The sequence below is a fragment of the Pantherophis guttatus genome, chromosome 15 (genome assembly GCF_059756535.1).
Source record: "Pantherophis guttatus breed Tessera chromosome 15, ASM5975653v1, whole genome shotgun sequence".
In the NCBI taxonomy this organism is placed as follows: Eukaryota; Metazoa; Chordata; class Lepidosauria; order Squamata; family Colubridae; genus Pantherophis; species Pantherophis guttatus.
The window spans coordinates 12,832,715-12,854,426 of NC_142077.1; the positions used below are offsets into that span (position 1 = coordinate 12,832,715).

The 21,712-nt window shown below is 39.8% G+C and overlaps 1 protein-coding gene across 1 annotated transcript; it reads left to right on the plus strand.

The window, feature by feature from the left end:
* The first annotated feature begins 5,691 nt into the window (after nt 1-5,691).
* Nucleotides 5,692-21,499, plus strand: LOC148111922 (uncharacterized). The gene is made up of 3 exons (XM_087879169.1): nt 5,692-5,886; nt 6,609-6,897; nt 20,331-21,499. The coding sequence occupies exons 1-3, from the start codon at nt 5,726-5,728 to the stop codon at nt 21,375-21,377; spliced, it is 1,497 nt and encodes a 498-aa protein (XP_087735295.1). The 5' UTR covers nt 5,692-5,725; the 3' UTR covers nt 21,378-21,499.
* The last annotated feature ends 213 nt before the right edge of the window (nt 21,500-21,712 follow it).

Consider the following 21,712-nt stretch of genomic DNA (forward strand, 5'->3'; position numbering starts at 1 on the left):
CATTTTGTGGTGGGAACCTCTAGTAGAAAGAGGGAAAGGAGGAAACTGGATGTAGCTAGAATTCTCTTCGTGGCTTTTTTCATCCCTTTCTAAACTCTGTTCTGTGTGTGGAACTTAATCTCTTCTTTTGGCTGCTTGAATAAAGTCCACCTTGGTTGAAGCCCCAGAGTTTCCTCAGGGCCTCCCTGTCTCCCCCTCAGGCCGGCTGAGCCCCTGAGTCCCAAGGCCAGAGCTTCTCCCCTCAGATCCCCTCCTGGCTCCCCAGAATTAGAATATTATGAATTACCCTCAGAGAAGCAAATAGCGCTGCTGTTTTCAGATGCACAAAAGGCGTTTGATAACATGAATTATGGCAATTTATGATAAAACAGTTGAAAATGATGGATTTTGGAGACAGATTCATAAATAGGATCCAAACTATATAGAGAGACCAAGTGGCAAAGGTGAAATGACAAAGAAAATAGATATCAGAAAAGGAACAAGACAAGGATCCCCTTTATCTCCGTTATTATTTATATTGACATTAGAGGTTTTAAATAGAAAAGTGGACAGGAAAAGGAAATAAAAGGAATGAGAATCAAAAAAAGAAGAATATAAACTACAAGCATTTGTGGATGATTTGGTGTTTATCATGGAAGCTCCAATAGAGACAGTGCCAAACCTATTAGAGCAAATAGAAGAATATGGGAAAGTAGCAGGACTGAAAATCAACAAAGATAAGACAAAAATATTAGTTAAAAATATGAGAGAAAATCAAAAGAAGGAGATGACGGAGAAACTGAACATCCAAATTGTGAAGAAAGTGAAATATTTGGGCATCCATCTGACATCAAGATGTGCAATGCTCAAGGAAGACAATCATTATAAACTGAAAAAACAAATAAAACAGACTGGAGAAATGGAGAATCTTGCAATTATCACTAATGGGTAGAATGTCAGACTTCGATGTTATCTCAAAATAAATGAATTTCCAAACTGCCAATCTTTAAGGAAATCTTCTCTTTAATTGAGCACAGCAACCGGATCATGACTCGATGCGGACAAGACTGACCTTTTGTCCCCCAATCCTCCCTTTCCGATCCCCAATTATCTGCTTCTCATTGGCTATCTTCCAAGTCACTCCACTGACTTCTTGTCTCGTCATTTCACAGGAATGTCCCCCCTCCCTTCATTTCCACGACGACCCAGCTTCAAAGGGATTTAGCAGGCAAAAGTTCAGGGCTTATCTCTCTCCTCTCTATGCCAGCGGTGAGACGCTGACATAGAATAGCATTAATAAAAATGAATGTATTACCAAAAATATTATTTTTATTTCAAACTATACCAATAAAACTGAAGACAAAATACTTTGAAGAGCTGAAGAAAATAACATGGAAATATGTGTGGCAAGGAAAGAGAGCAAAAATTAACATAAAAATGCTACAAGATGCAAGAACTAGAGGTTGTTTGGCTTGGTGGGCGTGGCAGAGGAAGGTTACTGCAAAATCCCCATTTCCTCCCGATCAGCTGGGATTCTGGAGGGAGAGAATAGTTGGGGGTGGTGCCAGTCAGAGGTGCAATTTACCAGTTCCCCAAACTTCTCAAAATTTCCGCTATCGGTTCTCCAGAACTGGTCAGAACCTGCTGAAACCCATCTCTGTTCCAGACCTGCCTTAGTTCTTTTTGATTGGGGGAGTGAAACTTGGAAAAATGTTCTGAGATTGATGTGGGATATCAGAATTGGGGATTCCTAGAGTGTGAGATGGTCCAATATTGTGTGGTTTGATGGAGGAAAGTGAAATTGTGGGAAAATGCCTGTTCCATGTTGGGCAAAGCCACAAATCTCTCTGCCTTCTGCTTGTGAGAGAACCAGAGGAATTTGTGTGGTCACTGTGAATCTTAGACTGATCTTGGTCGGATCCATCAGAGCTTTTCTTATCTCCTTAGAATGGAATCTGCAAAGGGATCCTGTTTGCAATTAGGAGCCATTATAAGACATAAACATTGATTCCCGATTGATCAACAAACTGTGTGGTTGGAGAGCAGAACAGCTTCCATGGGTGCCTCTTCCTAGAAACCTGAAAGTGCCCCCCCCTCTTATTCATCCCCTTTTTGGACCTGGATGAATATTATGCAGCATTGAAGGTTTGTGACTTGGTCAATGATGCGGCTGCCTTTGGACAGGATCCCCTCAACCTCTTCCTGGGGAGAATCTCAAGGTCCCCTTTCTCTGGGCATCTTCTCCAGCCCTTCACAGATAAACCAGGCATGGAAGAGGAGCAGAGAAAATGCTTTAGGCAGAAATCGTAGAGAGGAAAATTAAAGGGCCTGTAAACTGCTATTTTAATTCTCTGGTTGAGGAAAGAAAAAAACACAGTGGAAAATTCTTTACACTTTTCATTTTTTACTTTACTTTGTTTATTTATTTATTTTGGTGTGAAATACACACCAAAAAAGAAACAATCCTAAACTGAAATCCCAGACAGCTGTTCTGCTGAATTCTTTCTGCAACGGAGGTTTTTATGAGGAAATCAACAAAGAATTATATAAGAGAGATGAAGATTAATGATCCTTTGGGATAATTGTTGAACAGCCGGGGCAAATTATGGTGAGCAAATAAATCATATTCCTGTCCTAAAGGAGCTAGAGGAACAGTCACAATAGTGAAAACTGTGATGGGTCAATTAAAATTCAAGCAATAAAGCCTATTGCTTGTCCCAGCCTTTTTCCTGAAACTTTGATCAGAAGAGACATCCATGTAGAGCTGAGGTCTCCTTAGTCTTCTTCCTCCATCCTACCATTGATCTGCCTTTAAGAAGGGGATGGGGGACCAGAGTTTGACAGACATCCATCAAGGTCTCTGCCAGCCGATTTGGATGTAAAAACTAAATGCCGAAAGCAAAGATGCAGTCAAGAGTTCGGGTGCTGCAAAGCAGAGCGCCAGTCTTCATGAAAGGGGATTTCCATGGAGGCTTCTATGGCCTCCAGAAGCTTTTTTAGAAAATCCGTGGTGGGTGAGGGCATCTCAGGGCTTTCTCGAGGCTTCCTGCTGCCCTCCGTCCTCCTCCCCCTCTCCATAGAAAAGGCAAAGGGCCAAAGGTGGAGGAGAAGACATTCTGGGCAAGGAAGGATGGACTGGGATCTCTCCTGATCTTAAACTTCATTTTAAAAGTTAGGTGTATGTAACTTGGTGGCGCAGCAGACTAAAGTGCTGTTAATTAGCACCAGCTGCCTGCAATTACTGCAAGTTCGAATCTCACCAGGCTCAAGGTTGACTCCGCCTTCCATCCTTTCGAGGTAGATAAAATGAGGAGCCGGATTGTGGGGGCAATAAATTGACTTTGTATAAAAAAGAACACCGCTTGTGGGGGCTGAAAGCCCTACTAAGCAGGTATGTACAAAAGTATGAAGGCTATTGCTTAACGCATTGTAAGCCACCCTGAGTCTCCGGAGAAGGGCGGCATATAAATTGAACCAATAAATAACCAATAAATAAATAAGTATGTAGATGACTTGTGACCCTTCAGATCAGTTTCCTTACGGGGACCCTCCTCAGCCCCTCCAACAAGGAGGGGGCTCCCAATGCGAGGCCTTCCTTCCCTTGAAGGGCTGGGCAGACCCCCAGAGGGAGCCCCCTTGAAGCAGCACCAGACAAAGTCAGCCCAGGAAAGGTTTCCTGGCATTTTGTGATATGTCCTATTCATTGATCCAGCGGTGGGGAGATGCTGGGGGTGCCCCCTCAGAGACCCCTCAGCAACTGGGGACCTTTGAAGAGAAGCTAAAAGGGGGACTCTGAGAGGCCTCAGGCAAAGTCTCTGGCGTAAAAGAAGGGGGGGAAATGGGGGTGGAAAATGGAGGGAAGGACCTCCAAGGTTCCCAAGAAGCTCAGCACACAGAAGGTCTTTAATCTGCTAACTGTCTTAAGGAGGGGGAAGGGAAGAGAAAGGGAGGGGGAGGGAGAGAGAAGGAGGAGGAGGGAGAGAGAGGAGGGAGAGGAGAGATGGAAGAGAAAACGAAGGGAAGGGATGCTTAACTGGCTTCCTATCCTTCAACTGTGAAGACTGCAGGAATTTCTTTCAGGCACTAGAGATGACCTTTGAATCACTCTCTGTCCAAGATTAATGGGATCAAGTGGATCAATCAGCTCCCCCTCAGTCCATCATCTCCCCTCCTGCTGCTTTCTGTCCTGGATCCTCTGGCCCACTCCTTTCATAAAACTGACTGGCTTCCCTTAATCTGCTTACAATTGTAATGCCCTTGAGCATTAGCTTTCAAAATAAAGTAAATTTTGCTTCCAACTCAGCTGGCAGCTATTTCAGATCTGTGACATGCTCTGGCATTAACTGCCCCCACCCCCACCCCCCGAGTTTTGTCTTTCATCACTATGCAAACAAATATCAGATTTCTTTCTTTCTTCAGCCACAGGTGCCGTGTATTCCCTCCGGGGCCACTTTCAAGCATGGAGCTCCCAAACCGCTCAATTCTAGATGATGGATATAATTCCATCTCTGCCCCTGTTATTATGAGTCACATGGAGATTATTTCCCTTTCATTTCCCTCCAGAGAATTTCCCAACAATCTTTGACTGCAAGAACTACTTGAATTATCCAGGGATCCCTCCTGAGAGGGAGAATTATGATAAAAGTTTCAGCTCTGCTGTTGGGCCAAATCCTCCAGGGGAGACTTTGGGCAGAGAAATACGGAGTTTTGAGACAGGCAGGGTCTGTGCTCTTGAATCTACGTCTCTCTCCTTTCCAGATGAAGCTGAGTGTTTCTCTGTGTTTGAATTAAGAAAGCAACTGGAGATTCCACCTTGTGAGACTCCTTTGAATTCTTCTACTTCTTTAGAAACAGGAAAGGGATTCATTGATTCACGCCATGAATTATGGACCTCCTGCTTCTATTATTATTATTATTATTATTTATTGAATTTCTATACCGCCCTACTCCCGAAGGACTCAGGGCGGTGCACAGCCATGAAATAAAACACATAGATATACAAAATTTAAAATCGAATAAAATGAATTAAATAAATTTGGCTGAATTAATACCCAATTTAAAATACCCATATTTTAAAATCCATTAAAATTTAGAATTTACACTTTAGAAAGGAGGAGATTTAGGCGAGGCCAGCTTGATGAAACAAAAGCGTCTTCAACTCGCGGTGGAAGGTGCGCAGATCCGGAATCCTCCGTATCTCTGGGGGGAGCTCATTCCAGATCGTCGGTGCCCCCACAGAGAAGGCTCTCCCCCTAGGGGCCGACAGCCGACATTGTTTGGCCGACGGCACCTGGAGGAGCCCCTCTCTGTGGGAGCGTACTGGTCGGTGGGAGGCTGTTGATGGTAGTAGGCGGTCCCGTAAGTAACCAGGTCCCAAGCCATGGAGCGCTTTAAAGGTGGTAACCAGAACCTTGAAGCGCACCCGGAAGACCATCGGGAGCCAGTGCAGCTCGCGCAGGAGAGGTGTTACATGGGAGCTCCATGTTGCTCCCATAACCACCCGCGCGGCCGCACTCTGCGCCAGTTGGAGCCTCCGGGTGCACCTCAAGGGGAGCCCCATGTAGAGAGCATTACAATAGTCCAGACGAGAGGTGACGAGGGCATGAGTGACTGTGCGTAACGAGTCCCGATCTAGAAAGGGACGCAACTGGCGAATCAGGCGAACCTGATGAAAAATCCTCCCGGTCACGGCCGTCATCTGCTTCTGATGCTGCTTTTGTCCCATTCAGTCTCTGGGAAGCTGAGAATGAAATGCCCGCTGAGTTCGGAGAACCAGGATGGGAAACCATGGAGCTATTACAGACCAGGAGACCATCTAATCAGTATAGTCACTAGTGGAACGAAAAGATTGCAGGCAAAGTTCCTTTTCAATGTGGCTCCTTCTCTTCAGTTTGTTTTCCATGATCCGTAAGTCATTCAGGGTGATGGAGTTGCAGTCCCTCCATTCTAACACTCTCCTTCTTTTCAGTTTTTTATTTTTCATTTCTTCCTATATTGGGGAATATGTCTAATTTCCTGAATGATTTTGATTTCCATGGCTTCTCTCTTTCGTCTGATTTTGTGAAAGAGACTCAAAAAGGGATCTGAAAAAAAGCTGAAAGGCCTGCAGATTATTTTCCTCTCTCTTTTCAATCCTTAATTTATCACTTGGATAATGAATTGTATTTAAAGTAGTCGTGGAATCAGTTGTAGTTGCTCTATCTCAATCAATTCCCATATTTGTGTAACTGATCTTTGCTTTTGGATCAATGTTGGTTTAAGGCTCAGTAGGCTTGTGGTTATATATATTATATATAACAAAACTATTTGTTGTGACTGCTGATTATAATAACTTTTTTTTCTTTTTTTTTTTATTGCAAAAGTTTTACAATTACATTTTCACCCCACTTTCCCCCCCCAACCCACCCCTCCCTCCCCACCCTAACCCCCCCAAACCCCTCCTAACCCTCCCCCTCTGACTTCCACAGAATATAATCCCATCAAAGTCCCCTTTTTTTTAGAAAAAACCTGAGCCCCTCAAGCCCACTATAATTTTTTCTCTCTTCACAATTCATACATTTCTATTTCTATATAACTTTCAATGAAAAACAATTTGATACTTCCTAACTTGGTATTTTTTTTTTCAATAGGACTTCTTCCAAATTTTTTTATTGCTTAAAATTCATTTTCAACATTCAACTAGCCAACAAGAATTCCCATCTCTTGCACAATCTCACACTTGGCTACAACATCCATAACAACTATGTGAGCACTTTCCACACTTCAGATGCCTTGCTGGACATGCTCTCCACTGGAGAAGCCAATGTCCCCAACTACAGCTGTGGAAGGAAGGAGAACGTCCTGGCCCTTCTTGATGCAGCTTACAGGGACATCTCCATCCAGATGTCAACATTAGGAGGCACCTACAAAGTCCCACAGGTTTGTGTGTGTTTTTCTCCCTCTGGTAAAGTGAGGGGTTGGTGGAGGTGGGTGAGCAATAGATGCAATCATATCTTCTCCATGGAATTCAAGAGCTGCTTTTCTCCATATTAGCAAAAATGTCAATATTTTACCCCATTATGTTCATGTTGAGATTAATCATAAAAGGTCTGAAATGCAAGCAATACATTCCCTGGAGAAGACATTCTACCAACTATTTAACTGATCAAAAAATATCCCTGGTTGTTGGGGCATCTATTGGCATCTTCATTTTCACAGATAAATAATGTCTGCCCTATCCAGTCGGATTGAAGTTGGCAATAGTAGCATTTTATCCATCTAAAATGTGGAATAAAAAAGGCTCTAGCAATTATAGGCCAAATAGACTAGCAGATATTGTGGCTAAAATTTATGCCATGATCCTCATAGTTAAACTTGAGAAAAATGCATTCTTTGCAGAAGAAGTAGAAGGTTTTAGGTAGAGTTAAAAACCAAATAGATTTTATAAGAAATAATGCATAAATTAATAATCTAATATTGGCAACAAATTTGTCTTGAAATATCTCATCTATATCAGTGAGGTAAAACAAGGTTTGCAGGCTTTCTAGATGTTAGTGCAGCATTTGACTCAATAAACAGAGAAATATGATGGAGAAAATGGATGGCCCTCAAAATGGAGCTCAGCCTGTTGGCCCTGATCCAAGCCCTTGTTTGAGAGGAAGGTTTGGGCTGAATGGAGCCATGAGAAGAAGGATCCATGCTTACCAAGGAGGAAGGGAAAGATGCATATTTGAACCCTTATTATTCAGTCTAGATATGAATGACTTACTAGGACTAATGCAGGATCAAAAAACAGATCATGAATAAATGTTATTTCATTTTTTGACAAAAATTAATGGACAAATGAAATGCAGTGCATGTAGTATACAGTACTTGGATTTCAGAAAGGCTTTGACAGAGTAAACCACAACCTATTTCTTGGTAACCTGAAAATATGTGGGATAGACAGCATCACCCCCAGATGGGCTCAGCCTGTGGTCCTCAATGTACCAATATTTGGGGGGCTGCCACAGAGAAGAGGAGGTCCACCTATTTTCCAAAGTTCTAGAAGGCAAGACAAGAAACAATGGAGGGAAACTAATCAAGGAGAGAAACAACCTAGAACTAAGGAGAAATTTCCTAATGGTGAGGAATGGAACGTCTACTCTTCAGAAATTGTGGCTGGTCCATCACTGGAGGCTTTTAAGAAGAGACTGGACAGCCACATGTCTGGAATAGTATAGACAGATACAGATTAACAGAGTTGGAAGGGACCTTGTAGGTCATCTAGTCCAAGCAGACCCTACACCATTTCTGACAGATGACGGTCCAGTCTCTTCTTGAAAGCTTCCAGTGATGAAGCTCCCACAACTTCTGAAGGCAACTTTATCTCTTTATTTCCAGGTTGAGTCTCTCCTTGTTCAGTTTCCATCCATTATTCCTTGTCTGGACTTTGTCCGGCCTTTGGGTGCTTTGGAAAACAGCTTGACCCCCTCCTCTCTGTGGCAGCCCCTCAAATATTGGAAGACTGCTATCATGTCTCCCCTGATCCTTCTCTTCACTAGACCAGCCATGCCCAGTTCCTGCAACCGTTCATTGTATGTTTTATCCTCCAGTCCCCTAATCCTCTTGGTTGCTCTTCTCTGCACTTTTTCTAGAGTCTCAACATCTTTTTTGTAGTGTGGTGATCAAAACTGGTTCCAGGATTTTAGGTGTGGTCTTACTAGGGCTTTATAGGGTGGTATTAGTCCCTCTCTTGATCTTGATTGTATACCTCTGTTAATGCAATTTAGGATTGCATTGGCTTTTTTGGCTGCTGCTGCACACTCTTGTCTCATATTTAACTGGTTGTCCACTAAGACTCCAGAATCCCTCCCACAGTTACTGCTATTGTTACGCACGGTCACTCAGGCCCTCGTCACCTCCCGCCTGGACTATTGTAATGCTCTCTACATGGGGCTCCCCTTGAGGAGCACCCAGAGGCTCCAACTGGCGCAGAGTGCGGCCGTGCGGGTGGTAATGGGAGCGACATGGCGCTCCCATGTAACACCTCTCCTGCGCGAGCTGCACTGGCTCCCGGTGGTCTTCCGGGTGCGCTTCAAGGTTTTGGTTACCACCTTTAAAGCGCTCCATGGCTTAGGGCCTGGTTATTTACGGGACCGCCTACTACCACCAATAGCCTCCCACCGGCCAGTACACTCTCATAGAGAGGGACTCCTCCGGGTGCCGTCAGCCAAACAGTGTCAACTGGCGGCCCCTAGGGGGAGAGCCTTCTCTGTGGGGGCACCTACCATCTGGAATGAGCTCCCCCCGGAGATACGGAGGATCCCGGATCTGCGCTCCTTCCGCCGTGCTGTGAAGACCTTTTTATTCCATCAAGCGGGCTTGGCCTGATCTCTTCCCTTTTTAAATACGTAAATTTTAATCTGTTTTTAAATTATTGGGGTATTTTAATTTGTCTGGGCCAAATAATTTAATTTGATTTTATCGGGTTTTTAAATTTTGTGTATTTATGTATTTTATTGTTGGCTGTTCACTGCCCTGAGTCCTTCGGGAGTAGGGCGGTATACAAATCAAATAAACTATAAACTATAAACTATAACTATTACGCCTGGTTTACTGCTTGAACAGGGGGTTGGACTAGAGGACCTCCAAAGTCCCTTCCAACCCTTTTATTTTGTTATAAGTTCTGTTATAGGTACACATGTTTAGCCTGCTAAATTCCTATTGGAATACACTGATTTATACAGATAATGTGATATTATAATACTTACACATTGGATTGTATAGACTTGGATTGTTTTGTCTTAATAATTATCTGATAATTTATAAAGCAAGTTCAAAAATTATGGTCTTTCTGAAATGACATTGTAGCCATAGATGGTCAGTCATTAGAGCAAGTAACACCTTTCCTTTCCTGGGGTTGTTTTCTCTGAGCCTGAATCTTGGCTCCCTCATCATCCAAGGAGCTCAGTTAGACAAAGGGCAGGAGTGAAAATGGTGCTTAAAGGAAAACCTCATAGCTCTCCAGCTTCCTCAGCCCCAATTATTAAAGTATCGGAGGCCCAGTTTTCCCCCATGTTCTTCCATCAATCTGATGTTTGGGGCTTCAGAGAGAAACCACCAGCAGAACCAACCCAATCTCAGCGTCTGAGGAGGATCTTGGGGTGGGCAAAAGGACTCCAGCTGCTGCCCTCAGAGCTGATTTGGGAATTTACACAACTTCTGCTTTGTCTAAATTCAGAAAACATGGGTATTGGTATAAAATTTAATCTATGGAAACTGATAGACTCTGAAAATTGTGGGTGTTGGAACAGACAAACTTCAATTAAAGACCAAACTTGGATTATGCAACTGAGAAATCTTATTAGGTTTTGAGGTCTGCCTGTTTCTTGTATAACTGGAGAAAGAAGTTAAAAAATTTCCTCTAGAAAGAATCTGGGATTTAGAAGCAAAAAAAGATGCAGCAATCCTCGAAAATTATAATAGGCCCTTTATTGGAATAGAATACTCTAGAATACTCTCGAATAGTATTCCAATAGAATACTGGAATTAAAAGATGTTTGGAGAATACACAACTCAAAAGACTTGGACTATACTTTTTTTCTGATAGACACAGATCCTTTTCAAGGATTGATTTTATTTTATTATCAAATGATTTACTTGTTAAAACAAAAAGAACTAAAATCTTTCCAAGAATTTTATCTGATCACAGTTCAGTATGGATAGAAATTGAGATTGGAAAAATTGAGAGAAGATCATGGAGATTAAATGAAAATTTATTTAGATATGAAAAAAATATAATAGAACTTAAGAAGCAGATGAAAGAATTTTTTGAAATTAATTTGAACAAGGGTACCCCTATTGAAATTGTCTGGGATGCAAGTAAAGCGTATATGAGAGGGGTACTCATTCATATGAATTCTAAACATAAACTGAATAGACAAAAGAAAAGATTAGAAATTGAAGCAGAAATAAAGAAAAAAGAACAGTTACTTATCAAAAATCCAGCAGATGAAAGAATACGTGGAGCTATAAAACTTTTGAAAGATCAATTCCAAATGTTTATGGCGGATCAAGTTGCAACAAATTTACAATACGCAAAGCATAATACATTCTGTAATGCCAATAAACCGGGCAGATGGCTGGCCTATACATTAAGGAAGAAACAGAGTATGCGGACTATCGACTGTATTGATATTGGAGGGAAAGAAATTTATCAACAAAAATTAATTCAAGAAGCTTTTGTAGATTATTATACTAAACTATATGCTAAAGATGATATACAGAATGGACTTATAGAAAAATATTTAGAAAATAAAAGAGTTACAAAAGTTACTAATCAACAAAAGGAAAGAATGAATCACCCTATAACAGTGGAGGAAATAATTGCAGCAATTAAACAACTGAAAACTGCCAAAGCTCCGGGAACAGATGGCTTGACTGCAGTGTATTATAAAACTTTGCAAGCAGAAATGGTGGAACAACTTAGAGACTTATTTTGTAACATACAACAAGGGGGTAAAATACCCCCATCATGGAAAACAGCTTATATTTCTTTGATACCAAAAGAGCAAGCAGGTCCTAAAAAACCGGAGAACTATAGACCAATATCTCTTCTGAATAATGATTATAAAATTTATGCAAAAGTACTAGCCAACAGGTTGATGCCAGTAATTCAAGAGGTGATTCATGATGATCAAGCGGGATTTATAGAGAGTAGATATATGAAGGACAATGTAAGGCAAGTTATAGATTTATTGGAATATCTTTAGAAGAATAAACAGATCACTGCAGTGCTGGTTTTTTTGGATGCGGAGAAGGCCTTTGACAGAGTGGATTGGAATTTTCTATTAAAGTCTTTGAAAAAGATGGACTTTGGGGATCAATTTATACAAGCGGTTTCAGCAATCTACCAAGAGCAAAAGGCACAGATTATTATTAATGGAAATTTAACAACAGATTTTAATATTGAAAAAGGAACAAGACAAGGTTGTCCGTTATCCCCTTTGTTATTTATTTTAACACTAGAAGTCTTGTTGAATACAATACGGGATTCGAACAGCTTGAAAGGTATAGTGATAAGGCAAGAGGATTACAGAATAAGGGCATTTGCAGATGACCTGGTTGTTACCCTTTCACAGCCGATGGAATCAATAATCCAGATGAAAGACATTATAAAAGATTATGGTACAGTATCAGGATTTAGACTGAACCAGAAAAAAACTAAGATGATAGTCAAAAATATGACACAAGATCGAAAACATGAATTTGAAAGGATGGCAGGCTTTGAGATTGTACCAAAGGTTAAATATCTAGGAATTCAGGTTGCAGAATCAAATATGAAACTATTTCAAAACAATTATGAGGTGTTATGGCGAGATGTACGAAAAGATATGGAGACTTGGAAAAAGCTGCAGCTCTCGTTACTTGGAAGAATAGCAGCAGTTAAGATGAACATTTTGCCAAGATTTCTTTCTTTTTTTTTTTTTTTATTGCAAAAGTTTTACAATTACATTTTCACCCCTTTTTTCACCCCCCCACCTCCCTCCCCAAACTTCCCGTCCTCCCTAGCCCTCCCTAACCCTCCCCCCCAGACTTCCCTATTATGTACTCATAACTAATAATACTGATATATATACCTGAACCCATCCCTCCCCCTATATAAATTTTCCCTCTTTATCTCTTTACATTAAAATATTTCTAATACATTGTTTTCAAATAAAAGCTATTTGGTACTTTCTAGTTTGGTATTTGTTCTGAACATATTCTATCCACCTTTTCCATTCCCATTCATAAGTCTCTTGTGAACAATCTTTTAAATATGCTGAAATCTTCGCCATCTCTGCAAAACTGGCCATCTTCAAAGTCCATTCCTCGATAGTAGGCAAAGCTTCATTCTTCCAATATTTACCTATCAACAATCTTGCTGCTGTTATCATATACAATATTAATTTTATTTCACCCCGTGTAAAACCCTTAACTATACCCAATAAAAACAATTGTGGAGAAAATTGAATTTTTTTCTTCAAAACATTCTGCATGACCCACCATATTTTTATCCAAAAAGCCTTAACTTTCCTACAGGTCCACCAAACATGATAATACGTAGCATCCAAACATTCGCATCTCCAACATTTTGGCTGAACATTAGGGTACATACATGACAACTTTTTAGGATCTAAATGCCATCTATAAAACATTTTATAAAAATTTTCCCTCAAATTCTGCGACTGTGTAAATTTAACATTCTGAACCCAAATTTTTTCCCATGTTTCCAACATCACTGGTTCTTCAAAATTTTGTGCCCACTTAATCATACAATCTTTAACTAATTCCGTTTCTGAATCCCTTTCTAGCAAAACATTATAAAGCCTTTTAATATGCATTGGACCTTTCTCTCTTATATGTCTAACCAATTCTTCCTCATGCAGCATAATACCAGTTTTTTGGTCCTCTTTCCATCTCAATTGTAATTGATTATATTGTAACCAAGTTAAATTAATCCCTTCGTCCAACAGTGTCTGCAATGTCTTCAACTGCCATCTGCCCGCATCTGTAAAAAGAACCTCTTTGTATAAAAACCCCCCGAGTGACATTATATTTGTATTCCACAAGGTATGACCAAGATCCAGCCATAGCGGTATTTTATAATCCCATTTGAGTCGGTGCTTCTTCCAAACTCTCATCAAAGAGTCTCTAAGTATATGACTTTTAAATTCTTTATCAACTTTGTCATCATAAAATAGGTAAGCATGCCATCCAAATTCAAGATCAAAACTTTCTGCATTCAATATTCCAGTCTTTTTACTTCCAAACCAATCACTTGTTAAAGTTAAAGCTGCTGCATCATAATATAACTGTAGGTTTGGAAGTTTAAGGCCTCCTCTTTCTGGAACATCTTGCATAATTTTCAATTTCACTCTCGGCTTTTTCTCGTTCCAGACAAACTTATTAAGTCCAGTTTGCCAAACTTTCAGTTGTTTATCACTTTTAAGCACCGGAATCATTTGAAACAAAAACAGAAATCTTGGCAAAATGTTCATCTTAACTGCTGCTATTCTTCCAAGTAAAGACAGTTGCAGCTTTTTCCAAGTCTCCATGTCTTTCTGAACCTCTCGCCACAACACCTCATAGTTATTTTGAAACAATTTCATATTTGATTCTGCAACCTGAACTCCAAGATATTTTACCTTAGGTACAATTTCAAAACCTGCCCTCCTTTCAAACTCATGTTTACGATCTTGTGTCATATTTTTGACTATCATTTTAGTCTTTTTTGAATTCACTCTAAAACCTGAAACTCTACCATAGTCTTGTATAATGTCGTTCATCAGGATTATTGATTCCATTGGTTGTGATAGGGTAACCACCAGATCATCTGCAAATGCCTTTATTCTATAATCCTCTTGCCTTATCATTATGCCTTTCAAAATTTTTGAGTCCCGTATTATATTTAGCAAGACTTCCAATGTTAAAATAAATAAAAGTGGGGACAACGGACATCCCTGTCTTGTTCCTTTTTCAATTTTAAACTCTGTCGTCAAACTTCCATTAATAATAATCTGTGCTTTTTGCTCTTGATAAATTGCTGAGATCGCCTGTATAAATTGGTCCCCAAAGCCCATCTTTTTTAAAGTCTTTAGTAGAAAATTCCAATCCACTCTATCAAAGGCCTTCTCCGCATCCAAAAAAACCAGCACTGCAGAAATCTGTTTATTCTTGTCAAGATATTCCAATAAGTCTATTACTTGCCTTACATTGTCCTTCATATATCTGCCCTCAATAAATCCCGCTTGGTCCGCGTGAATCACCTTTTGGATTACTGGCATCAACCTGTTGGCTAATACCTTCGCATAAATTTTATAGTCTGTGTTCAAAAGAGATATTGGTCTGTAGTTCTCTGGTTTTTTAGGACCAACTTGTTCTTTTGGTATCAAAGATATATAAGCAGTTGTCCAAGATGGGGGTATTTTACCCCCTTGTTGAATATTGCAAAATAAATCTCTAAGTTGTCCCACCATTTCAGCTTGTAAAGTTTTGTAATACACTGCAGTCAAACCATCCGTGCCAGGAGCTTTGGCTGTTTTTAGCTGTTTAATTACTGCTGTTATCTCCTCCTCTGTTATAGGATAATTCATTCTTTCCTTTTGTTGATCAGTAATTTTTGTAACTCTCTTATCCTTTAAATATTTTTCTATAAGTCCATTCTGCACCTCTTCTTTAGCATATAGTTTAGTATAATAATCCACAAAAGCTTCTTTAATTAGTTTTTGTTGAAAGATTTCTTTCCCTCCAATATCAATACTATCAATAGTCCGTATACTTTGTTTTTTCCTCAATGTGTAAGCCAACCATCTGCCCGGTTTGTTAGCGTTGCAAAAAGTATTATGCTTTGCATATTGTAAACTTGTTGCAACTTGTTCCGCCATAAGCATTTGAAATTGGTCTTTCAAAAGTTTTATAGCACTTCGTATTCTTTCATCTGTTGGGTTTTTAATAAGTAACTGTTCTTTATTCTTTATTTCCATTTCCAACTCAAATCTTTTCTTTTGTCGGAACAGTCTATGTTTAGAATTCATGTAGATGAGTACCCCTCTCATATAAGCTTTACTTGCATCCCAAACAATTTCAATTGGGGTACCTTTATTCAAATTTATTTCAAAAAATTCTTTCAAGTGCTTTTTAAGTTCTATTGTATTTTTTTCATATCTAAACAAGTTCTCATTTAATCTCCAAGAACGTCTCTCAACCTTATCCATCTCAATTTCTATCCATACAGGGCTATGGTCAGTCAGAGTTCTTGGAAAAATCTTTGTTCTTTTTGTCTTAACAAGTAGATCATTTGACAACAGGATAAAATCAATCCTAGAAAAAGATCTATGTCTATCCGAAAAAAAAGTGTAGTCCAATTCATTTGGATTATGTATTCTCCAAACATCTTTTAATTCCATATCTTCTTTCATATCCAAAAAAGTCTGTGGTAGTCTAATTCTAGACTTTGCCAAGCTCTTTTTATCTAGTTTAGAATCAATTACTCCATTCCAGTCTCCCATAATTAAAATAGATCTATAGTCCCATTGCAATATTTTAGTATGTAACATCTTGTAAAAATAATCCTGTTGTTGGTTGGGAGCATAAATTCCAATCAAAAGAATTTGACCATTTGCTGTGAGCAATTCAATTGCTACAAACCTACCATCTTGATCTGCTTCTATAACTTTCGCTGTTAATTTTTTATTTACATAAATAACCACACCATTCTTTTTCTGCGAAGTTGAAGATATATAATGTGCTCCTAGTTTTGAATTTATCAAATATTTTTGATCTTGAGTTGTGATATGCGTTTCTTGTAAACATATTATATCATTATTAAATTGTTTCAAATATGTAAATAATTTCTTCCTTTTCTGTGCTGAATTCAACCCATTGACATTCCAAGATAGACACTTAAAGGTCATCAGCCTCTTTCTGGAGCACAGAGCAAAATATTTGAAGTTCATCCGAGAGCTTCGATCTCGCTCCTCCCATAGCTCCACTCTCTTGTACGGTACTCTTAACTGCCTTCTTGTCTTGTCTTTCCTGTTGTTGTTGTTGCTTTTGTTTAAGTAGCTTGGATTGGGCTCTAGTTATACGTTGATCTTTAACTTCTGTCAACTGAATCAAATCCAAAATTGGAGAAGAATCCAACAAGGGCTCACTCAGAAAACCTCCTTCTGCACCTTGCACTACTTCTAATTCCTGCTTGGACTGTTCTTGCAATTGCCTCTCTTCACTCTCTTTAATCTCCAAAACTGTGGATGTACGTGGAGATGGTGTTCTTTCCTTAAGAATAGTAGTGTAAAAGTGTTGTGCCTTCTCCACGGTATTCAACCGATACCCTTCTCCCTTATATCTAAAAATTATCCCAGCTGGTGCGTCCCACCGGAAGGGTATCTGTAAATTTCTCAGTTCCTTAACAAGAAAACCAAATTCTTTTCTGGCTTTCAGCATTTTAGGAGGTAATTCTTTAAAAATTTGAAGTCGTGAACCCCCCACTTGTACAGAAGTATAAAAAGATTTTTGCAGGATATCATTTCTAATTCCTCTTTCTGTAAAGTATATGACCACATCTCTAGGCAGTTGTCTTTGTCTGGCCACCCAAGAGTTCACTCTATAGATTTTATCTATTTTGTGAAATACCACATCAGGATTAACTTGTAGAATCTTGGCCAAGGCTTCAGAACAAACTTGTCTCAAATCCTGTCTCTCCTCCTCTCGAATTCCCCGAAGCCGTATGGCGAATTCCATCGCCCGGAATTGTATCATAACAATCTCATCATCAATTCTCTGCATTTTATTATCAACTTCATCAATTTTATAATCATTGTCTTTCATCTTGACATTAAGTTCTGATTTGAATTCTTCAACTTTATAATCAACTTTCCCAATAAATTCTGCCAGGCCAGACGCCACTTCTGATATTTTTTTGGTCACCTTATTTTGATTCTGTTTCACCATGTCTTTAACTTCATTAATTTCCTGCATAAGTTCCTGATGTGATTTTTGAAATTTATCATCTATCTCCTGTTGACATTTTTGAAATTTGTCATCCAGAGTTTTAGAAATAAATTCTTTTAAATCTCCCACATCAAATTCTTTTTTCTGAGTTTGTAGCTGTTGAGCAGGGGGAAGTTGCGTTTGATGTTTATGTGTGGGGGATCCCCCCCCTAATGCCTTCCCTTCCTGCTTCTTTGAAGCCATCCTGGCTCGTGATCTAGTTTTTCTAAAGAGGGAGGTTCCTTTTCCTTTCCCTCCTGCACAAAGACTTCTAAAAAAGTCCCCCAGATTTGATCAAACAAGGGTTAAAATAAAGCAAAGTCCAATATTGAAAAGGGAAAAAATTTCCCAGTTATTTCTCTTATAACAAGCAAGGCAGCTTAGTAGCAACTTGGAAACTTTGTAGCAAAACAAAATAACTTCACCAATCCACACTCGCTGGCTCGTTAACTCTGAAGCTAGGCGCCATGTTTTTTCAAAGCACTTTCACTCATTCGCATTGTCTCAGATTAAAAAGTCAACAAAGTGCTAATACTTGCGTTTCCAAATTTCGGATTCAGGTAGTTTCGCTGTTTATTAAAGCTGGTTCTTTCGCTTTAAGTTTCCTGCAGCCGGCTTGTTCTGCAAAAGCAGAATCGTCCCACGTCGCCCGGAGTTCCAGCAGGTTGGAAGGGAGCCACGCCTGTTCTCTCCCCAGAAACTTCCCTGGGGGGTTACAGGGGCTCAACCTGTGCCCTGCGATCTCTCCTTCTTCAATCCTATGGATTTAGAAGTTTTCGAGCCGCTTCTTCGTCTCGAAGTGGCTCTACAGGCGGCGGGGCTGGCGGAGCTTCAAAGAGCGCCGCCGTCGCCGAAGACAAGGAAACCGGAAGTTTCCCAAGATTTCTTTTTTTGTTTCAAATGATTCCGGTGCTTAAAAGTGATAAACAACTGAAAGAATGGCAAAGTGGAGTGAATAAGTTTGTTTGGAACGAGAAAAAACCAAGAGTGAAATTAAAAATAATGCAAGATGCTCCAGAAAGGGGAGGCCTTAAACTCCCAAACCTACAGATATATTATGAAGCAGCAGCTTTGACTCAAGCAAGCGATTGGTTTGGAAGGAAAAAGACTGGAATATTGAATATAGAAAGCTTTGACCTTGATTTTGGTTGGCATGCTTACTTATTTTATGAAAACAAAGTGGATAAAGTATTTAAAAGCCACATACTTAGAGATTCGTTGATGAGAGTTTGGAAGAAGCACCGATTTAAATGGGATTACAAAATACCGCTATGGTTGGATCTTGGTCATATTATGTGGAATACAAATATAATGTCACTCGGGGGGGGGGGTTATATAAAGAAGTTCTTTTCACAGATGCGGGCAGATGGCAACTAAAGACATTAGAGACACTGTTGGATGAAGGGATTAACTTAACCTGGTTACAGTATAATCAACTTCAACTGAGATGGAAAGAGGACCAAAAAACTGGTATTATGTTGCATAAGGAAGAATTGGTTAGACATATAAAAGAGAAAGGTCCAATGCATATTAAAAGGCTTTACAATGTTTTGTTAGAAAGGGATTCAGAAACTGAATTGGTTAAAGATTGTATGATTAAGTGGGCACAAAATTTTGCAGAACCAGTGATGTTGGAAACATGGGAGAAAATATGGGTTCAGAACGTTAAATTTACGCAATCGCAGAATTTGAGGGAAAATTTCTATAAAATGTTTTACAGATGGCATTTAGATCCCAAGAAATTATCCTGTATGTATCCTAATGTTCAGCCAAAATGTTGGAGATGTGATAGTCTAGATGCTACATATTATCATGTTTGGTGGAATTGCAAGAAAGTCAAGGCTTTTTGGATAAAAATATGGTGGGTTATGCAGAATGTTTTGAAGAAAAAAATTCAATTTTCTCCACAACTGTTTTTATTGGGTATAGTAAAGGGTTTTACATTGGATGAAACTAAGTTGATATTGTACATGATAACAGCAGCGAGGTTATTGATAGGTAAATATTGGAAAAATGAAGCTTTACCCACCATTGAAGAATGGACTTTCAAGATGGCCAGTTTTGCGGAGAGGCAAAGATTTCAGCATATTTAAAAGATCGCTCACAAGAGACTTATGAATGGGAATGGAAAAAGTGGATAGATTATGTGCAGAAAAAATACCAAGTTAGGAAGTATCAAATTGTTTTTCACTGAAAGTTATATAAAAATAGAAATGTATGAATTGTGAAGAGAGAAAAAAATTATAAGGGGGCTTGAGGGGTTCAGGTTTTTATAAAAAAGGGGGATTTTGATGGGATTATATTCTGTGGAAGTCAGAGGGGGAGGGTTAGGGGGGGTTGGGGGGGTTAGGATGGGGAGAGAGGGGTGGGTTGGGGGGGGAAAGTGGGGTGAAAATGTAATTGTAAAACTTTTGCAATAAAAAAAAAAATCCTCTAGAAAGAATCTGGGATTTAGAAGCAAAAAAAGATGCAGCAATCCTCGAAAATTATAATAGGCCCTTTATTGGAATAGAATACTCCAATTGGCATTTGCACATGTTAATCTAATTGTGATAAATTGTAGGGGTGATACAGTAATATGATTTACATTTTCATTGTTTTTTAATTTCCTTATTATTTTCCATTATTATGATACAATCTTGCTAATATTCTGTCTTTAATATTTTAAACAATGTCTGATTAACAAACTATTCTAATACATTCATGAGAACCAGGTTGGATTTATTAAAATCTAATATTTTGGACTTGATCTGACCCCAAATATAACACAGCATTCTTCATTGCTTTTTCAGATCAGTCATACAATTGTTTCAGAGGCTCTGAGTGATAAAAGGAAATTCCCCTTTTTCCACCAGATATTCCCCAAAGAACGGATCCTGTACCCAGTTATTGTCCAGCTGCTCCTCCATTTCAGATGGACCCTGATTGGCCTCTTTGCTTCAGACACAGAAAATGGAGAGAATTTCATGAGGATTTTTCCTCCTGTGCTTGTCAGGAGTGGAATTTGTGTGGTTATATCACAAGTGTTCTCAACAACTGGATATACAGCATCCCTCAGGGATTCCCTCTCTAAGTGGAGACAAGTCAACGTCTTTGTTCACTTCATAGAATTTATTTCCATTTGGGAGAGAATTCTTCCTTTCCATTTAACGTTTATGCGTCTGCCAGGACCCATTGAAGGGAAAGTCTGGATCCTCACAAATTTTTTTGAGTATGCAATGAAAAATCGTAGACTTTACAAATACATCCATAGTATTTGGAACTTTGCTTATCTGGGGAAAATAAGGCCAAGGGATTCTGCCTTTGAACCTTATTTCTTTGTGGAAGAAAAGTTTCAAGATTATTATTTCCACTGTTCTCTTTCAAAGAATGTCTTTTCTGTCAAAGGCCGCAGAAGATGCACCCAGAAAGCCCCACTGGAGACCCAATGGAAAAGGAACAGAGGAAGGCTCCCAAATCACTATCACTTTTACAGTATCATTCAGACTCTGGCCCAGGCCTTGAATGCCGCTTATTCCTCCAGATCGAGGAGGAGAAGGAAGGAGGGAGAAAAGACTTTGGGGTCTCCAAGGCTGCAGCCATGGCAGGTATGGGGGTCCCGATATGGATCCATCAATCTTAAATCCTTTGGAGGAGGAATCCAGAGGAGAAGGAGGGGAACCTTCTCAACAGATCTGTCCAATTCGATTACTCAGGGAATAATGGTTTCAAAGAGTAGATACCATGGCATTTTGATATTAAACTCTGCTCATTTGAAAATGCTGTATTCTTTCTTAAATGAATTCCTGTATTTGTGGGTTTGTGATGAGGATGGTGGAATTTCCCCTTTGTTCCGTCCCCACTGCAGGTGGGTCTGTGTGCAGCTCAACAGGCAGCTAAACCCCCCTCTTCTCCTCCAGTGAAAGGGAGCCTGGGGTGGATCTGGGTGTTTCATTGGGAGAAAAGGGCACGGAGAAACTGAGGAAATGCAAAGAGTGAGAATCAAATATAAATAGGAGATAGGCAGCATTAACTAAGAGCCAACAAAGAAGCAGCTGGAACCTCTCCAGCGATGCTCCATGTGAGGGACGGAGGCCTCCGGATGACCATGTGTCTCGGTCAAACCGGCTGCTTCCGTCTCCTCCAAAGGCTGACAGAAAAGGGAGTCTGGCTTCAGACCATACAGTGAGGCTTATCTGCCCCCGGCCACTAGGTGGGGCTAGAGCAACAACAGCACAGTAGATACATGTTGTGGCAT

What these genes read in the sequence shown, in the direction of transcription:
- LOC148111922 (XM_087879169.1), top strand. Translation starts at nt 5,726, where the DNA reads ATGAAATGCCCGCTGAGTTCGGAGAACCAGGATGGGAAACCATGGAGC. An exon ending in CAGTTTGTTTTCCATGATCC is followed by an intron (nt 5,887 to 6,608) that starts GTAAGTCATTCA and finishes TTTTTTCAATAG; the next exon opens with GACTTCTTCCAAATTTTTTT. An exon ending in GCACCTACAAAGTCCCACAG is followed by an intron (nt 6,898 to 20,330) that starts GTTTGTGTGTGT and finishes TTTTTCCACCAG; the next exon opens with ATATTCCCCAAAGAACGGAT.